The sequence below is a fragment of the Colletes latitarsis genome, chromosome 8 (genome assembly GCF_051014445.1).
Source record: "Colletes latitarsis isolate SP2378_abdomen chromosome 8, iyColLati1, whole genome shotgun sequence".
Classification (NCBI taxonomy): Eukaryota; Metazoa; Arthropoda; class Insecta; order Hymenoptera; family Colletidae; genus Colletes; species Colletes latitarsis.
The window spans coordinates 23909552-23930787 of record NC_135141.1 but is presented as its reverse complement, the minus strand read 5'-3'; the positions used below and the strand labels follow the sequence as shown (position 1 = coordinate 23930787).

Below are 21236 nucleotides of genomic sequence, written 5' to 3'. Positions count from 1 at the left end.
AAATAATTTTTTTAGAACGATTTGAAATTTTTTAATTTTGTCGAAAAATTTCACACCTTCTCGAATTTTTTTCTCGAAACTGGGTAGGATTTCGGGGGTATGTCTATTCACCAAAAATAATTGTAATTGACCCCCACAACCAAAAATAATTTTTCCAGAACGATTTGAAATTTTTTTTTTCCATCGAAAAATTTCACACCTTCTCGAATTTTTTTCTCGAAAATGATTAGGATTTCGGGGGTATGTTTATTGACCAAAAATGATTATAATTGGTCCCTGCAATCAAAAATAATTTTTTTAGAACGATTTGAAATTTTTTAATTTTGTCGAAAAATTTCACACCTTCTCGAATTTTTTTCTCGAAACTGGGTAGGATTTCGGGGGTATGTCTATTCACCAAAAATAATTGTAATTGACCCCCACAACCAAAAATAATTTTTCCAGAACGATTTGAAATTCTTTTTTTCCATCGAAAAATTTCACACCTTCTCGAATTTTTTTCTCGAAAATGATTAGGATTTCGGGGGTATGTTTATTGACCAAAAATGATTATAATTGGTCCCTGCAATCAAAAATAATTTTTTTAGAACGATTTGAAATTTTTTAATTTTGTCGAAAAATTTCACACCTTCTCGAATTTTTTTCTCGAAACTGGGTAGGATTTCGGGGGTATGTCTATTCACCAAAAATAATTGTAATTGACCCCCACAACCAAAAATAATTTTTCCAGAACGATTTGAAATTTTTTTTTTCCATCGAAAAATTTCACACCTTCTCGAATTTTTTTCTCGAAAATGATTAGGATTTTGAGGGTATGTTTATTGACCAAGAACGATTATAATTGGCCCTCGCAACCGAAAATAATTTTTCCAGAACGATTTGAAATTTTTTAATTTAATTATTAATAACTATTTAACAAAGCCTCCATCAACAAATTGGTATTCTTTATTTTCGTTTTATTTTGGCCTCTAGAATTCCCCATTAAAATTTTTCCCAGGGGTGGCCGAACACCCTGTATAATGTATCTCTTCAAACCATGCAACTTTTGTATATAAAATTTATTCGTGCAACATATATTTTGGAAATTATAGAGGTGCACAAGTTGTGTAGACCATCCTGTATGTACGAAAGAGAAATAATCGTTTTCTATCGAATCAAACTTTTGGTCAATCTGCGCACAGCGTTAGAGATGTTAATCGATAAGGGTGTTTCGAGTCGTTCTTCGATATTAACTATCGATAAAAGTAGCGTAAGTTGGTTCGGTGTTTAAGCTGCAGCGGACAACGCAATCTCCATGCTGCCTGGCATTTCAGCTACCCGGAAATCCGACGAAACTCGAGGAAATTGCGTGACTCGAGAGATCGTGTTCGGATCTCGGATTCATTGTCCGCGTCGATCGCACGCTGTCGATGCATTTTTTACGTTAAGACTGACGTACCGCCGTTGTCAAAGATATCGACGCGTCAAAGGCTGACGTTATTTCAATTTCACTTGGAGAAATCCTGCGCTTCTGTGTTCAAATTTACGATCTTCGATACAGGTCCGCGTCGACCCTTTGCATTCCACGTAGGGCGGGGACTATGAAAATCATTCGATGCACAAGCATTTTCTACATCCATCACGTGATTGATTAAACATTATTTAACATGACTAGTCGAATCATTTAATATTCAAATATTTTATATATTCGATATGGGAATGGTAAAATAATTTAATATTCCAGTATTTTACGCATTCTATATGGAACTATTTAAATAATTTAATATTCTAGTACTTCGTGCGTAGATTCAATAGGGAACTGTTCAGATACTTTTATATATGGGACTATTCAAACAGCTTAGTATTCGAATATTCCACGCGAAATATTTGAGTATTAAATATTATTATTTCAAATATTTAAGTACAGCGAATATCGAAATACTTGAGCATGGCACAAACTGATCGAACCATAATCAGAACCATAAAAAGTTGTCCCAGCCCTAATCGCAGGTTTGTCGTAAAACTATATTAATATCACTGACTTCCAAACGTTAAATTGCCTGAATCGAGAAATAAGTTTAATCGTGAAAAATCAACGAACTTATAAGTGGTCTGTTGAAATTTAATTGTGTTGATAGAAAGGACGATAGACCTTTTATTAGGATATATTGTCCCGGGAGGGGAAAAAATTTAACGAAAGAATTTAATGAAGCCGAATTCCGGAAGAATATTCGCGGGATCGCCATAAACGGCGCACGTTCGCGAAACGTGTCTGCAATTTTAATCGCGACATTAGTACCTTTCGAACGCTCTAATCGTGCATCCTTGGTCAGTCTTTTTTCCCCCGCGTTGAAAAACAGACGCGACCTAACGGCATCCGCCCCCGCACCCTCTTGTATTTACGACGCCGCACCCTTAATTCTAAGCTAAAGGTATCTTTTCTATCAGCTCGCCAGTAATTCTCATCCTGAATCACCCTACACGAAAGGCTCGACTAAATCTCTGCCAAACATTGCGCGATAATTGATCGGCCAAGAACAGAAGAAAACAGATAAAATAAAAATTCTCCCTGCCCTCTCTTAAATTAAATAGATTCTCTTGTCCCATCTTTCTCGCGAAACTTTCGAAAGCGCAATTTAAATTTGATTAGATCGATCGCTGTTGCGAGTGGCCAACCAATTATCGTGCGCCACTTTCCACTGAAAAATAGAAGCATAAATGAACGAACGCAAGAACAAAAGAAACTACGGGGCTCTCTGTGTGGCCGAGTAGAGTTTAACGCTTATTAAGGGTTGAGAAATGCTGTCGGAGGATCACTTTCGCTTGGATTCCTTTCGCGAGGACTTCAAAGGCGCGACGTGGATCTCTTCCGGTTCCAGTTTCTCGCGATCCGAGACAACAAGATCGAAACCAGACGTCTCGAGGCGCGCAATCGACTCGAAGGGATCGGGTATCGACGCGAGCGTTCGTAAAATCGCTGGAAAAATAATTCGCGAGTGCACTTGGTTCGCAAAATAGAAGCTCCGGCTAAAAGGAAGGAATCCAAGCTTCCCAGGCAATCGAACAATTTTCGTGGAATTGCGAGAATTTCCCAGAGGCCTGTTTCTAGGAGATGTTCCCATAGTTCCATCGCGACGGAGCATCGAACGATGCTGCGAAAAAATTAAAAAAAAAAAAAATAAAAAGAATACATTTATAGTTATACGTAGAAACTATTCGATAGTGGATCGTAGAGCCGAAACGTGCTCAGGTTGTCCGCAAATTTCCACGAACGTTTAAAATAAAAAAATTTTAAGTTACGCGCGATCGAGGGGAAAGTAGTTAAGGTAACAAAGTCTTTGGCGGGAAATTTAAAACGGTTCTTTAATTACTTCGCGATGGAAAATTACTGAAGTAAAAGCGAAACAAGGTTTTTTTGTGGAACAAAGGAGGATAAAATTAATTTTAGGGGAAGTAAATGATTTTTGTTTAAAGAGCCAAGGAGTTCACTTAGGGAAAATTCATTATGGAGTGGATTGAATTTTCCGGCGAAGGAATTTCGTGGATAGTTTACGGAGAATCTGAGCAAATAAAGGATGTGTTCTCCCCGGCAGTTTAGTCGATGATTGTACCTACTTGTTTACCGATATTATACACACGAGGCGAACTGGCTGTGATTATGTTAGTGTTACTGACTACGTCGACACGATTAATAATAACGATAATACGATCTGTAAATAGAACCGACTATTGAATATAAATACGATTATATACACTGTGATTCGATCACGGGCATATAAACGAGGAGCCGTCACCTCCCCATTGTGTATCGGAACAATCGATTGCCTGCAATAAAGTCGATATCGTACCGCGGTTCCCGTATCCACGCGTCTTTTCATCCAACCCGTCATTTTTATTCAATTTCAGGTGTTAACGCGAGCAATCGCCAAAGTCATCGTTCCAAATAATTATTCCCGTTTCCGTTTATCCTTAACAGAAACGTAGAAATAGCTATTCATTGTTTGAAATTAAACTTTTACCTTGGTAAGACTATTTCTACTTACCCTACTATGTTTTCTACGCAAGCGATAAAAGATCAAACCGTTATTTTCATTGAATAATTTCGTGAATTGTTTTTAATCCTGGAACGAGGAGGGAGATCGTGAAGGGCGAGGACGTGAATTCCGTAAACGTTTATTACGACGAACATAAAACGTATAGTACAAGCCTCTGTGCGGCATTCAGAGCGAATTTACGGCCTTGAAACGCGATACAGAAACGACTGTGCGCTTTCCCGTCATCCTTTCCAATGCGATTCAAGCGTATCCTTAATTCTTAAACGGGGAGAGAGAACAAACACGGGAGGTGTACTTATAGAGAGAGAAGATCGAACGAGTCCAACGCGAGGAATCGTTTTTACCTGTTCGTTCCATGCGTCGAGATTATAGTCTTGATCGATTACATCAATTACTGGCTACCCTTACGATCTACGATAACGCTGCCGATGACGGTAAGTGAAACCGATAGCTCGCTTTACCCGATTAATGGACACAGAAAGTCAGCAAATAGTATCCCGATGCTCTTACTCGATATAAAACGTTACTCGTGGGTAGCGATTCCGAGAAACACGATAGCTTTTATTTAACTTCTTTGTTCCCGATTCAATCTGATTATTAAAAATTCAATTTCGAAACCATTTCACAGAGACGCGTTGTATAAATGTACAACATTCTCGCGAGAGAGAACCCGGTAAGTTCGGAGGAAAGGAAAACTGTTATGTTTCTCGAATGGCTTCTAACGACTGTCGCGATTCTAACATCAACGCAGAAACTTTTCGCGGCAAGATCGTCGACGAGTCTGTCGGAGAATGTTCCCGTTTACTCAAACAACGGTGAAATTGTTGCCTCCAGTTTGAAACTGGATCGTTTGCGGCTGAATTATTTTCTTAATTTCTAAACAATTTCAAATTGCTCGGATTCATTGAACCGGTGGAAACAAAATTCCAGTCGCGAGAAAACGTGAAAATAACCGAAACCTCCCATTTTGCATTGTTTTGGCTAATGAATTTGTCGGGAGTCCTGAAAAAGGCTTTCAACGTAAAACAAAGGGTCGACGAATCAATTCACGTTGGCAGTAATTGCTCCCGCCGACCAAAAAAGGAGTTTCCCGTTGTTTCTCCACTTTCTTGCGACTTTAATTTCCTGTAAGCAGCCCCGGAGTAGTATTCCCCGGAGTCTCAACGACTTCGTGTCTCGTTTCTATTTACTATAATAAAGTTTGTATCACTCTGTTGAAATGAAATTCCTTGTTTCATTGAAGTACTAGTTCCTACCTGCAATTGAATGCTCTGCGTCGCTCGTTCATGCATTTCCATTCGCGTGCGATCGTTTGTTCGCGAAGAAAACTTCGTCGTGGAAATAAATTAATAAATTTTGCAAACGATATAACGTACCGTTCGTCGTTTCGGCTACGTGAAATCTAAATTCCGACAATTATCTGATGCAAGGAGGACGAAGGGTAATTTGCAAATTATTCCTGACAAGTGCCAAGCGATTCCGATTTTGCCTCTCGACGAGAAGAAAGGGCCGAGAGAATTTTTCCTCTCGGTTTCGAAATCTGTCGATGATCCACGGGAGTACCATAACGAAATAAACTTGAGTGGAACGAAAGGGCGAAGAGCGAAGCTAACCTAACAAGATAACCTGGGTCTCCGCTGTCCCCCGGGGTCGTATCTTTTGCATTTAACCAACGGAGATAAATTGCAGAGATAAATCAAAATGGGACGTCTATATAGCCGAGGATAATTCCCATTAAAGCGAAGGGGCCTGGCCGAGGCGCTAACTTCCGTCTTTATCCACTTATCCTTGCGAAGCACGGAAGGACTATTCCTCACAATTACATCCTGATCGATCCTCCCAAGGCTGTGGATCCTTTCCAAGGGGCGTTTATGGGCTGGTCAACGACGCGGCCGGAATAAGGCGAGAGAAACCTCCTCCGTGGACGAGAAGGTAAGTAGCACAGGGATAATTGAATACTTTCAGGTCTCTCGATCGTTGCAATTTTGCATTGGAATCTTTTTAAAAACTTGTACGACTTTTTCTTCGAAATGTTGGGCAACACTGTTCCTCCGGTACGTAGGCGTTTCCAAACTCTACGCACGCTAAAATGCATTGAGATTCATTGGAACGTATAAACCTGGGGACTCCCTAGACAACCTGTGAGCCAATTTCCCCTTCAAGAACAGCGAACGCGTTAATCCGGACCGAATCGAATCTCAGGACCATCGGAAAGGAAGACGACCTCCTCCACGACGATCAACACTGCAGCTGCTTGCATTGGACGCCGATCTCCGTGCACCTGCACTCTAGACAAGGACCAGAGAGCTCGGTGATGATCCTCCCCACGCGGTACATCCTCCCATAAATGTTACACCCGGCCAGCTTGAGCAGACTGGCCACAGAGACGGGGATCTCGTTCTCCAGGACCTTCGAGGGACTTCCGGTCTCCGTGACAGGCTTCCTCGTGCTCCCCGTCGACTCGCTGACGTTCTTTGTTTCGACCGTAGTGGTACCATCAGTGGTGGAGACACTCTGCGTCCTGGTACTTTCGCTGCTGGGATCGTTGTCGGAGGAGAACAACAGATCCAAAACGTTGTCCAGCGAGAAGATTGGCTCCGGGTCCTCGAGAGGTTTGCTGGTCGTGGAAGAAACCTTGGAATCGTCTGTTTTAGCTAGAGAGTCCTTGGACATTGATCCGATCGGGACATCCACGTCCCTGGAGTTGTTCGACTTGATAGGTCCGGGATCCGTGACGTTGCTGGAAGAACGATCCTCCGGGTTCCCAGTGGTACGTTCCAGCGGTGGCAAACTGATTCTATCAAAATCAAAAGTTCCCAGGACACTTTCCGAAACGTGGCTCGGTGTCTGATCAGTGTTCTTTGAGCCGTAACTCGATGGAACCGGTTCTTTCGGATGGTTATCCTGATTGGCGGCGTATTTGGTCTTGGAGATTAGCCTGTCGGGAGCTTCTTCCGGCCTGTAATCGTACGGTGGGCGGATCAGGGGTAACTTGTCCATGTAATCGAAGTTGGACGCGTGCTGAGGGTGATTGGATCCTTGGGGTTGCAAAGGCTTCGACGTGCTGGTGGTGGTGGTCGGTCTCGGGGTGGTGATTCCGTGCTCCACCAGGTAGGGGATCATGTCCTCGATGAGGGAAGGCAGGTCGGGGGCTGGTTCCGTCTTGATCACGTCGCGAAACGGATCTGGCGATACGATCGGTTGATGCAGAGACGGGGCTGTTGCGTCTGCGCGATCCAACACCACCGTTGGCGACTCCTCCGCCTCCACTGGAACAATTCAAACAGCTGAATATGGAGCTTCGAAGTCGAGGAAGCCCGTTGGTGGTCAGAAAAAAGATTTGGGGGTCGCGTATCAGCGACGATACTTCTTCGAGCGTTTGAAACATTGGAAAGAAGAATGTAGATTCTATTTCTACTCCATTAGACGTAGGTTCAAAGGTCTAATACAACGTGGGTGGATCGTAGCCAGGGTCAATGTTCAGCGAGGAGGAAACTTGTGGCTATTATGAGTATCGTTAGACTCGGAGTTAAACTAGTTTCTAGTTACTGGTAATTTGAGAGACATAGTTTTCTCGCAATAAACACCGTCGTCGCGGATAAACTTTCCATTTGACCGATAATCGTTATATATTAAAGGTTGATTACGATGTAACTTCGTTAAAAAAAATTTTTCAAAAATTTGCGCGTCAAGACGGCTGGTGGGTGATCAGAGAAACGTCTCGGGGCACAAAAGGGTTGGATCATCCCCTTTTCTGTCTAACTGGTTAAAACTTCCTTAAAACTGTCTGGGGAAATTTATGACCGGGTCACACTAGCCCGCGCTGCAACGATTTATAGTCGGTGTAATGCTGCTCTTAAACAGTAAAAGTTTCCACCCCTAACAAGCTGCAAGTTCTAATGGGAGGGGGTGAGAGAAAAGGGTGCCAAGCACGAGCCGGGGATTCTGCTTTGTTACGCGGGATTTTGTGTGTTAAATCTGGTGTGTTTCTTGCATACCGCAGACAATTTTCCCGCAGCAGGCTTCCTCGGTGTTTATTCTTCGGCAACCGATCTTCAGGGGCGGACACTTCTCCGACGAGCACACCACCTCCCCGTAGTAACACATGCAAATCACGCAGATATTGCTGCTAGGCAGAATCTCGCCGTGACGGTGCTCCATACTTTCGAACAGGCAGTTGCTGCCTGAAGTTTCGTGAAACAAAAACACAGCCACTCTTCGAACCAAGTTCGAAAATAAAATAAACGAAGCGGGTCGTTAGCAGCGGTACCGAAATTGATATTTTTAGGGAAACAGAAGCAATTAGACGGAAGATACTGCGAAAATAATTACGTTAATAACAGCGTAGTTGGATAATTGGGGATATTAGACAGAAATTTAATACTCGAAATAAAGGAGGATTCAGATTTCGATGTTAAAGCAAACTCTATGTAGAATAGTAAGAAAACGGTAAGGTGTAATTGAGGATAGTTGCAAAAATCGAGTGAGTTACCATCGCTTTTACGGTGAGGATTCGTGATCGGTGCTGGAACAACAGTGACGGCTGTTCCAATTTCCAGATTCAAATCGGTGGAATGATAAGGGGCGTCGAAATAGGGCGGTTCCCTTGGCACGAAGCCACCTTGCAAAAACAAATCAGTTTCAACAATAAACAAGTAAGACGGCGAGCAGTATACTGGGACAGTCCATAAGTTCTTTCAGTTTTTTCCACGACTCTTCCAGCTGACTAAATATATTTTATTTATACGACGTAGCGTTTGGAGGCCTCGAAATTCCCAATGGTGGTATTTGTAATGATCTTATGGACCACTCTAGCATACTAGACGAACTTCGGAACAGACACATTAAAATCGACAATAAACGACAGTTTGATTTACGAATCTGTCTGCAACTAATGACGAAAAAACGTCCAAATTATATAAATGGACGCGTCGGTAAAAAAAACGAAAATATCGTCGAAAATACTGTCAAGCCCAGTGTGTCTGCCCCGGTAAATTGTACAATCTCACAAAGCGAAGGCTCGCGAAATGCATGCACGTCAGCGTCACGTTGATCGCAAAAAAAAAATTGTTATAACTTCGAGCGCCCATGTCCGTTTCTCCGGCAGCAGCTGGAAATTTTTCAATTGCTCGAAATAGGTTTCTGCGGAAAGGAACAAAAAAAATACAAAAAAAAAAAAAGAGACAACCGAAAAAGTAATAGCACGTGTGCAGCCACCGGCGGTGAAACCAGCGATGGAACCGAGACGCGTTTACATTTATTTTCAAGTTTGATAATAACGAGCGCGGCGATAAGCCAGCGAAAATCGCCTTGCACTGGGAAAAATAGAAAATAGTTGAATTTTATTAGGAAATCTTTGAAATCACTGTTTTCTGGGCGTTTTAAACTATCGTTGGACCTTGGTAGTAATAAGGGAAGGCGTCGGGGATGAACGAGGTAAACTGATTTTCGTTTTACGGGGGTCCCATCGCTGGTCGAAACTGTTTCGAACGGGTCCCCGGAGGGACAGGAAGGTACGAGAATGTTCGTCGTCGGGCATGCATCGCGAGAAATTTGAAATTTACGGGACGGATAAAGTGTGAACGCCGGTGCCGGGAATCTTGGAAATTTAAAATACGACCCACCTTCGGTCTCGACCGGCGGACTAAATCTGTTTTCCTGAGTGGCGATATCGTAAAATCCAGAAGTGTCGGTCGGTCGTAGTTCCGGTGGCACGACCACCGAACCGGAAGGATATCCGGTGACAGGCGACGGAACCGTCTTGTCTTTCACCAGCGCGTCCGCCGCCACGAACGGAATTATCCTACACGGGAAACGTACACAACCCCATCTTATTTCACAGCGTCTCAAACTCCAACCGTTTCCTTGTTTATTCGCGCCAAGCGTCGAACAATTTGTAAATTATCTTGGCAGCCAAAGAATTGGACCATGTAAAAACGAGTGAAATTGCACGGAGTACGAATACCAGTACCTTGATTAATATCTGCGGTGCATTTACACAGTCAAAGTCTCCTTACCGATATTAACGAGACGTTTCTGGGAATGGCAAAGTAGCAAAGGTTTGCTCGACGACTCATATTTGCTGTAATTTTCAACGGATATCTATAAATTACGTAGCTCGCGTGGAAAAGCATACAAACTGCTCGAGGGACACGAGGATCGGAGTGGACCATAGCCAGGACGTCAAAGGACCATAAAGTTTGTTTGTTTCTTTGTGCTAACCAGGATTGATTGCTGTGTCCACCATTCAGGGCCCTGCATTTTCAAACGGGCTTTGAAACCATCCGCACACAGTCCTTCTAAATAGTCAAATGTCTGACCACCGACCGTATTGAATGCACGAGACACGATGTGTTATCGGGGGAAACGAAGTAATAGTTAAAGCGAAAGGGCTACTTTGCAGGGACGAATGGGCAAACCCTAGAAATGCTGATTCCATTTCTGCAGTCTTTCTGTCATCGATCCAAGTACCTGGGTGCTTCGATAGAATTTCGAGGGCTTTCCCCTTTCAAGCAGAGTCCAGGCAAAGTTAATTGGCCGCTCAAGGTCGCTGGGTTAACTACCCCCATCTCTTTGCCTATCTTTTTGTTACTCGAACCGGGGAATTTGGAAGAGTATTATGACTTTTTTAACCTCTTCGGCGAAATATATTGTATTTACATTAAATTTGGCGACATTGTAATTAACCCCTTGCACTGCGCTGAAATTCGGAAGAAACCGTGCCTACACGATATGTCGATCGACGGAATATCGATATTTACGAGTTCGACTCGTGATATTTATGTTCTGCCAAAATGTCAATTACGAGTCACACTCGCGTTATTCACGTTTGACATGACATTGAACAACGAGTCTGACTCGTGAAAATAGTGCAAGGGGTTAAACAAGGTAAAATTCTACATAAATTTTATAAAACACAAGGATATGGACTTTTGAAATGTTTATAAATAAAGTTTCCAGCGATAGGACGCGGCTAATCCGTCGGTAGGATGATGAACGGGTTAGGTTTGGGTTGTTTTATATTTCGGCGAAAGTAATTCGTCCCCGAAGAGATTAAACGGAGGAACAAGCTGGCTTGTCGTGGAATTGGGAATCGTGACTCGTGTGATTCACAGTCGAGGAAAGTGACCTTGACAGCCCAATCTCTTCCGTCCCGACAATAGATAGCCTTACCAACGAATCCATTAGCAGATCCAGTTTCGAACACGCTCCTCCCGAGAGTTTCTCCGTCCATTTTCTTGTTACGTTACCGTAGCCACCAAAATAGCAACGATAACCTGTATTGCATCAGAGTTCCGAAACCACCCTCGTCGAGGAGTATAAATTCGAAAATGAAAGCATTCTTTAAGAAAGGATCCACCTCTACAATACAAAAAAAAAAGAATACGAAATTCGAAAGTTGGTCGCTTTCTTAATGAATTTCAGTTACAAGACGGGGACGTCCAAGGGCGACAGAAACTGTCGAGAGAAATGGTTGGTTGTTAGCTGCGCGAGATTCTGCATTGAAACGTGTTTTCTTTGCTGTTCCATTCGCGAGGGTTCGTCTTTCAAAAGTAACACAATAAACGAGGGGAAACTAAAACAGAAGAATCAAAGCTACAGACTTCTTTTGTTACGACCATTTCGAGTTCTCCGTTAAAATCACACCGGGCACCGGTGAAGGATAACAAAAGGGGTGAGACTGAAGAGAATTCTCGCTCCTTTGCCATCTTTTGTTCTCCGATGTCCAGGGTACCCTTCAATCTCGGTAATTGGTATTGTTACTTCGTTCGTGTGGTTTCGAACCGTGTCTCGTAGAATCGTATTTACCTTACCTGACATTCGGTAGGGACGGCGGCAGAGTAGGCTCGCTGTAATCGTAATCGTAGTCCTCCCCCTTCTCCCGATGAGTGATGTTCAGTATGGCCTCCACGTCCGGCGGGATTGACCTAATCGGGTTTATCGTGACACCCTGAATGTGACCCACCGAGACGTTCGTTTTCACAGTCACGTTCATCACCAGGATGTCATCCGGCATTAGTACACTGGATGACGTTTTGGTGACGGCCCCTTTGGTTATGGACTCCATTGTCTCCGATGGCTCGATCTAATCGCAACAGGTTGTTAAACGTCAACCCCCCACGATTGACACCGATCCCTAATTTCGCTTTTAATCGATCCTCTCTGGGAAATTAGTTCACTGGTACAAGCGACGGAGCTTATCAATTATCGAATCCCCTTTCGATTCTTAAACTTCAATCATTAGTAAATTAACCCTTCGCACTCCTATGTCGAGTGTGACTGGACATACAAATCAAAGAGACATCGTACGCTTGGAAATTACAAAAATACAACAATAGTGTAAATGAAACAGATACTTAACTGGACTCTCGATCTCGACTGAATTATTTTACCAAATTGGTAAATGGAACTCTGAAGCATTTAAAAAATAATGAACTAATGGAGGATTACATAAGTTTAAGTTTGTTCCTCTATTTGTCTAAATTGCTCTATTTTTTGATTAACGTAAATTTCAAAGCGTTGGGAGCTGCAAAGGGTTAAAGATGCAGCTTGTTTAATGATCTATTCACTGACCGTGAAGTTTGCGTGCTCGAGGTCTTCTTTGAACGCAGCATCCGTCAGATTCGAGACGGTGTTCTTGTTCCTCACGGTTACGTTCATCTTGGTATCCTCTGGTTCCGTTACCGTATCGTTTCCGATGGCTTCCGGTAGCGGGGTCGTCCGGTCCGTCGTCGCGTCCTCCACGGACGAGAGATCCTCGATCGTGGTGATCGTCGATCCCTCGACGCTGGTCGAAAACGTCGTCGACAAATCGTTCGCGAATTCGTCTTCTCTGCTGGCCAGAGTCGACTCCAGCGTCGTCGAATCGACCACGCTGGTCAGCTGAGAAACACGAGTAACTACGTTCAACACAGATTTTCGAAATTTAAACCATCCATAAACATTTTCTAGCATTATCGATAGTATCGTAGCGGCCATTGTATAGCCACTACGCCCTTGCAAGAGTATGAATGGGAATGGAATGTGAGGCTAGTTTTAAGCTTTCTATTTTTCCATTTTCCCAGGGTCTCGTGCGAGCCTGGTCGTCCTGTTAAAGGGTAACTAGCGGTATGGAAAACAAGGCAATTTTTTAAGCTACAATGAAGAAAAAGTAAGTAGTCAATTATTCTGAGACTTTGCACTGTATTTAGGTATAACAAATATTGAAAAAAACCCTTGGCAATGTTTAAAAAATATTTGTAATTAAGCCTACACAGCGCCATGTTCCCGAGCCACTTCATTTTTTGATGCCTAACTGGTGTGCAGGATTATGGTAAAATGGTTGTCGAAATATTCCATTAACTATGATAAAAGTCCTTAGCATTGACGATGAGACATTTCAATTTGTATAAAAATGAACAATATGGCAGATATTTGAAACCTAAAATTGAATTTGATCAAAAATCGAGTTTTTATTACTAATATTTTGCAGAATTATTAAACAATTATTTAAAAAACGGATCGTCAATGCTTAATAAATATAATAGTAAAGATAACTGTACATTTTCAAAGCATTTGATTAATTAGAACTGGAGTAATTCTGCACACCATTTTGTAGAACATAGTTCCGAGGAAAATGCATTTAAAGTTTGATATATGCAGATATAAGCAGATATACGTCATTGTTTGAGGCTCTAAATTTTTAGCACAAACATTGTTCCGACACTGGGACCTTTCGCATAATGATTTCAAGGCTTCAAACTATTATTTAAGCCAAAAAACAAAATATCGAATTTTTCATTTTAGAGTTATACAGGGTGTTCGGCCAACCCAGGGAAAAATTTTAATGGGGGATTCTAGAGGCCAAAATAAGACGAAAATCAAGATTACCAATTTGTTGATGGAGGCTTCGTTAAAAAGTTATTAACAATTAAATTCAAAAATTTCAAATCGTTCTGGAAAAATTATTTTCGGTTGCGGGGGTCAATTATAATCATTTTTTATCATTACACATACCCCCGAAATCCTACTCAATTTCGAGAAAAAAATTCCTTACCGAAAATATAATCTGAGGGCTGAAATGTCTGCCCGAATTTTCATGCGAATCTTTAAAACGTCATAACTTCTGAACGGATTGGACGATTTTAATGTTTAAAAAAGCAAACTACGCGTATTTTGATGGAGAATATGTACAAATTGCAAAAATCTTCGAAAAGTTGTTCCTTGACACCGTGAAATGAGAAAAACCCAATAAAACTGGTCCAATTTTCAAACAGCCATAACTCCTACAATTGCGAATATATTTCAATGAAACTTTTTTCTGAAGTAGAGCCCATGGGTACCTACAAAAAAGTATTAGACAACTTTTCTGTGGGGCGTCAAACAAAATTACTAAAAATGAAAAACGAATTTTCAAGAAAAATCGACAGGGGGTAGGTGCCTATATTTTTCGGCAAAAAAAAAAAATTTCAAATCGTTCTGAAAAAATTATTTTCGTTTGCGGGGGTCAATTACAATCATTTTTGGTGAATACACATACCCCCGAAATCCTACTCAGTTTCGAGAAAAAAATTCCTTACCGAAAGTATAATCTGAGGGCTGAAATGTCTGCCCGAATTTTCATGCGAATCTTTAAAACGTCATAATTTCTGAACGGATTGGACGATTTTAATGTTTAAAAAAGCAAACTACGCGTATTTTGATGGAGAATATGTACACATCGCAAAAATATCCGAAAAGTTGTTCCTTGACACCGTGAAATGAGAAAAACCCCATAAAACTGGTCCAATTTTCAAACAGCCATAACTCCTACAATTGTGAATATATTTCAATGAAACTTTTTTCTGAAGTAGAGCTCATGGGTACCTACAAAAAAGTATTAGACAACTTTTCTGTAGGGCGCCAAACAAAATTACTAAAAATGAAAAACGAATTTATAAGGAAAACCCATAGGGGGTAGGTGCCTAAATTTTTCGGCAAAAAAAAAAAATTTCAAATCGTTCTGAAAAAATTATTTTCGGTTGCGGGGATCAATTACAATCATTTTTGGTGAATACACATACCTTCGAAATCCTATCCACTTTCGAGAAAAAAATTCGACAAGGTGTGAAATTTTTCAACGAAATTAAAATATTTCAAATCGTTCTGAAAAAAATATTGTTAGCTGTGAGGGTCAATTGCAATCATTTTTGGTGAATAGACATACCCCCGAAATCTTGCGCATTTTCGAGAAAAAAATTCAGTACGATTGAAACTTCAAATGTTAATAACTTTTTAACGAAGCCTCAATTAACAAATTGGTATTCTTGATTTTCGTCTTATTTTGGCCTCTAAAATTCCCCATTAAAATTTTTCCCAGGGATGGCCGAACACCCTGTATAGGGAGTAGAGGTTTAAGAAAGAAACAGTCTGGTGAAGACTTAGCCGCGTGTTCAGAGCATTGTTGTAACAGTCCAGATTATTGTAATTATTTATATCTTAACCTACGTGTGGCTGCATGTGACCCACACCCGCAAATAACCAGTTAATAATTGTGGGGTAGCTTGCTGGGTTGTCGTTTTACCCACTAGCCCCCTCAGTATCAAAAATGGGTCGGTTTGGACGAGACGCCCAGTTTCACGGAATAAAAGAGATCACCAATGTTTGTTCGAGTGGGAACTGTACTAAACACCGGGTAAAAAGGTCTGATTGTGCAGGAGAGTGGTACAGCTGGTGAACTAGGTACGTTATGGCTCGTATTCTGGACGGATGGAGACAGAGGGACAAACAGCTGTCCTAATTGAACGTAAGACGTAACTTAGAGTGGTAGCTGGGATGCAGGATTATAGCAGTGTGCCTCTATGTATCATGTATTCCCAGGCGAGGGAATTCGCCTGACTATGCTACTACGTTATAGTTAATATATGACACGACCTTGAGATAACCAGTCCTCCGTAAAATGAAATATCTCAGATACTTTCCGCGATACGAAAATCGCGATGGAAAATTTTAAATTCTCGTAATTCGCGAGACGAAAAATGGACGCTCGTGTTGGATGTTGGGGAGATTACCTCGTCCAGGGACGCTGGCGTCGTGGTGGCGATTTCTGGGCTGGATTTCACGTAGTCCACCGTCTCCACGAGGATCTCGTTGTCCATGATGTCGGTCTCGAAGGTGGATGGCCAGGACGTGGGATCGGTGGGGATCGAGGACTCCTCGCGATCGGTCGTGCTGGAATCGATTCGTTCGTCGACCACTCGATGACCGCGTCCCTCGACCGGTGGATTCGTTATTTGCTCCACTGCCGGCTGCACAGAAAATCGTTCGTGGCCTAATCGCTAAAAAACACCGAGCTTTTCACTCTATCGTTCCCCGTTAACAAACAACACCGATCGATCGTTTCTACTCCCGCTCGAAACAGTAATTAAAATTCTACGAATGCCGCGTTTACTGTACACCTTTCTCACATCGAACCAAATTAACGTGTTTATACAACTCGATTTTATTAAACTCGTCAATGGATCGAACTGAACGCTTTTTCACATGAGCTTTCGACACGGTATTTTGATCCTTTGCAATAAATATTTGTCCAAATAGTAAACGATCCAATTAATAAAAGTTCTATCATAGTTTGCGTTCGTCCTAATGATTTAAACTATTCGAGTTGGTTTCAAAGGGACCAGGAAAGCAAATCAATATTAAAAAAAAAATATATTTGCCTAACCGGCGTAACGCGTGATCAAAATCATTCTGTTTCGTCAGAGAGGTAACCACTGTTGCACATAAAATATTTGCCCAGCTTCGTTTGTAAAAATGATGGACTGCCGCGTGTTCACAATATTTTGTCATTCTTCCAGAAAAATATTTGAAAAAACGTGAATTATTCCCGAGATACGAAACGTACGGGAATATAATTGGAACGATGCAGCCGCGTTTATTTTTTTCGAGCTTGTTTCACCAGAACGTGTAAACGACTAAAAAATATGATCGAAACATCATGAAATTTTAATAGAATAAGAGAGAACAAAGGAATTGTTTTTTCTACGAGGTGAAAATATACCAAAAACCAGAAGTATTAACTTATAATTATTTCAAAACAAATGTTTCGCAAAGCCTATCGTTTATTCGCAGCTTTTCATTTTGTAGAATTGTTTGTTATTCGTTATAACGCACTAAGCTCAATTATCGAAATTAAAGCATACAATTTCACGGTTCGACGTTGAGTGAATTTAATATATTAACGGAGTCAGGTAACTTAATGATTACACTGTCTCGTTAAAATGGTTAGACCGTTATTGCTGCATTATTTTGGCAATTGCAGTGGTTTTAATGCTAACGTATTAATAATATATTAATATTTACAGGCATTAATAGAGTTTTAACTTCCATGTAACGTTAAGTTTAGGATGCACGCTCTTGCCACCCGTTGCACTTAATGCTGAAGAATTCAAGGCAAGGAAATAACATTCAGAATCCATTTTTCGAAGCGTGTGACATGCCACGGGAGAGCTACTTCTTTCATCTACAAGGCAAAAGAAGCGAAATTACATTTGCTCCATTCGTTTTCGAGAGATGGAAACAAGAGTCGGAGCCTGCACAGAGCTTTGCAACTCTACGCTGAATAGTTAATAACGTACTAGGGACAAAAATTTCAATGTTAATTAGAGGGGACTAAATGCAGCGTCGCCTGAAAAAAAAATACGTCTCGCGTATTTGATTAAAACAAATATGGAACGACTGCGTCTCGAATCTGAAGTAAAACAGGAGCTCTAAAAAATCACCATTTATTTTTGGAAATAGTAGGAATTATTAAAATTTTTAACAAATTAAATATCAATGTACAAATGTTCGACAGTGTAATGAAAAAACATTCTCTTTTAACATTTATTTGAATATTGACGACTGCAATATTGATTTCACGTCTGTATTTTTATTTCGAACGCTACGATTATTTATTAGCGACATTATAGCGATATCAATAAATCCGAAGTATATGAAATATTGAGAAAAAACGTAAATGCTTTTATCAAATTATTAATAATCGCGTTAATGAAATGAATCGAAAGTGCCGATGATTGGGTTATATCGATATTAGGTGCACTTACCTTATTAATATCGAAGGAAAATATTAAACCATTCGTTTTCACTGTTATCCAAATGGCTAGATATTTAATATTATCAAATAAAATACTGCCGTCGCGTGGATTTATTAAATCCGTGATGTATTAATTTATTTTAATTTCATCTAAATGGTAGATAGTGCACGGAGCGAAAATAACAGAAAATTATTCGAAAAATTCACTAAAATAATATACGATCCGATAATGCAAGAGTCTGGTTTGCTGTTCGACCGCAAACATTTCTATTCTAATACGGTGAAAAATTCGTGGAAATATTTTTTCCCCGTGACTTTTTAATTAATCGAGAATGGAAGGGTTTAGGGCGCACGAAGCAAGGATCGTCAACTATTCCTTTTGTCATCGATGTATAATCTCGTTCGCGGCCACGTGATTTACAACCCGTAGTGGAATTTAATTAATGCAATCCCAACGGAACGGACGTCGCGCCGGTTAGACATTTAACTTAGTTAATCCGGGAACGCGAAGTGAAGCATTCCTCGTCAGAGACTTCAGCCTCGAATTGGACAGTCGCGTCTGTTACGGTGCTGTCGGCGTTAAACCGCCCTAAACAATTATAGGACCATTTATTCGAGCGATTTTGTCCCTCGAAATGTTCAATATTCGAGAAGCTATCGGACCAGAAGCTTCGGAATCTCCCTTGCGGAAGCTGAGAAATTTTCCGTGCTGCAGAAAGCTCGAAACTAAATTTAAACAAAGTACTCGACAGTGAAATAATTCTCTGAGCAAATACACTGTCAAGAAATGATTCGTTCGTCGCACGATGTGTCGGATCATCCTTCGAGAGATCTCGTGTCCCCTTTTCAAAGTACATCCACCGAATACGAAAACAGCGATTTTAGGAAACGCGGACGCGGATAAAATGGTCCGTGGTGATTTTTTTCATTTTTATTTTCACGCTCCTCTTACACCGGGCGATTTTTCAGTCGGTTTTATAACGTTTCGGACGGATATCGTCGGGAACGAGAAATTTATCGGTGTCAGAGTACCGTAGCTCCTTTCCTCGACGAAAAATATGAAAACACGATCGATACTTCCTAACGTTTCGGATAAGATTTAAACATTTCTCGATTCCTCGTCGATAAGTCTCTTTGGATCGCTGAGAAAAAATCAAACACTACCGCGAAAAGAATTTCAAATTCATTTTAAATTAATATTTCCGGGTCGTCCGTTGGCTTTCTAAAATATATACAGGGTGTTCCGCCAACCCTGGGAAAAATTTTAAAGAGAGATTCTAGAGGCCAAAATAAGACCAAAATCAAGAATACTAACTTGTTGATGGAGGCTTCGTTAAAAAGTTATTAACGTTTAAAGTTCCGCCTGTACTGAATTTTTTTCTAGAAAATGGGTAGGATTTCGAGGGTATGTCTATTCACCAAAAATGCTTGCAATTGACCACTGTAACTAAATATAATTTTTTTAGTATGATTTGAAATTTTTTAATTTCGTCGAAAAATTTCACACCTTTTCGAATTTTTTTCTCGAAAGTGGGTAGGATTTCGAGGATATGTCTATTCACCAAAAATGCTTGTAATTGACCCCTATAACTAAATATATTTTTTCTAGAACGATTTGAAAAAATTTTATTTCGCCAAAAAATTTCAGTGAAACATATCGATGTTTGGTCAGACGTTACATTTTTCGGTAAGGAATTTTTTTCTCGAAAATGTGTAGGATTTTGGGGTTATGTCTATTCACCAAAAATGATTGTAATTGATCGCTGCAACTAAAAATAATTTTTTTAGAACGATACTGAAATTTTTTAATTTCGTTTAAAAATTTCAGTACCTACTCGAATTTTTTTCTCGAAAGTGGGTAGTATTTCGGGGGTATATATATTGGACAAACATGATTGTAATTGACCTCTGCAACTAAAAATAATTTTTTTAGAACGATACTGAAATTTTTTAATTTCGTCTAAAAATTTCAGTACCTACTCGAATTTTTTTCTCGAAAGTGGGTAGTATTTCGGGGGTATATATATTGGACAAACATGATTGTAATTGATCGCTGCAACTAAAAATAATTTTTTTAGAACGATACTGAAATTTTTTAATTTCGTCTAAAAATTTCAGTACCTACTCGAATTTTTTTCTCGAAAGTGAGTAGTATTTCGGGGGTATATATATTGGACAAACATGATTGTAATTGACCTCTGCAACTAAAAATAATTTTTTTAGAACGATACTGAAATTTTTTAATTTCGTCTAAAAATTTCAGTACCTACTCGAATTTTTTTCTCGAAAGTGGGTAGGATTTCAGAGATATGTGTATTCACCAAAAATGATTGTAATTGAGCCCCACAACCAACAATAATTTTTTCAGAATGATTTGAAATTTGTTAATTCAATTCTTTAATAACTTTTTAATGAAGCCTCAGTCAAGAAATTGATATTCTTGATTTTCGTCTTATTTTGGCCTCTAGAATCTCCCATTCAAATTTTTCTCAGGGTTGGCCAAACACCCCGTATATACACGAGAGCTAAAGAATAAGAAATCGGGGATCCATCCAATTCGACCAAAGCCGACGAAAAAAGCCCAGAGCCGAAAGTGGAGCGAATCACAAAATTCTCGAAAAGCGGGGTAGAGAAGGTATGGGAGTACGAAAAGTTGAAAATTTCCAGCCAATCACCGGGAAGGCGAAAGAAGCATGCACGGAGTGGAAGCTGAAAGCACAGGGACAGGATGATTGATTCGTCGAAGCGACAAGTCGGACAGACAGAAGAAGCGAGGGAAAAGAATTCGAAGAGTGAAAGGCGAAAACATACAAAGAAATTGGTCTCCTTGCGGAACTTGGCGTAGTCCTTGCTGATGAACGCGTACGAGGCGTAGTTCTGGGTGGCCTTAACCTCGATGCTACCGCCTTGAACGTTTAATCTGTCAGTTTCTTATGGCATTCGGGCTAGAACACCTAGGTGGTAATCAGGGTTGTGAAAGAGCACAGGGTTTTTGCGCTGCGCCCGGCCCCGCTTGTGTTTCCGTCTTTCTTCTCGGCGAAAATTCGAACGACCACTCGTTCTCGTGTCGCCAGATCCGTCTTCGTTAGGGCTTTCGAAAAACTTCACACTTTTTAGAAATATCTCACAAGAGCAAACCTAATTTCTTG

The 21236-nt window shown here is 40.6% G+C and overlaps 1 protein-coding gene across 1 annotated transcript in view; it reads right to left on the bottom strand.

Moving 5' to 3' along the window:
* Positions 1-6180: 6180 nt before the first annotated feature.
* LOC143344422 (uncharacterized) overlaps positions 6181-21236 on the bottom strand; it is a 30683-nt gene continuing 15627 nt past the window's right edge. Inside the window, exons 7-14 of the mRNA XM_076770466.1 lie at positions 20899-20993; positions 16064-16300; positions 12609-12917; positions 11849-12120; positions 9659-9837; positions 8527-8655; positions 8033-8218; positions 6181-7303 (exon numbers count right to left, since the gene is read on the bottom strand). Of these exons, the coding sequence (XP_076626581.1) occupies positions 6273-7303; positions 8033-8218; positions 8527-8655; positions 9659-9837; positions 11849-12120; positions 12609-12917; positions 16064-16300; positions 20899-20993 (2438 nt within the window). The 3' untranslated portion in view covers positions 6181-6272. The remainder of the gene's footprint in view (positions 7304-8032; positions 8219-8526; positions 8656-9658; positions 9838-11848; positions 12121-12608; positions 12918-16063; positions 16301-20898; positions 20994-21236) is intronic.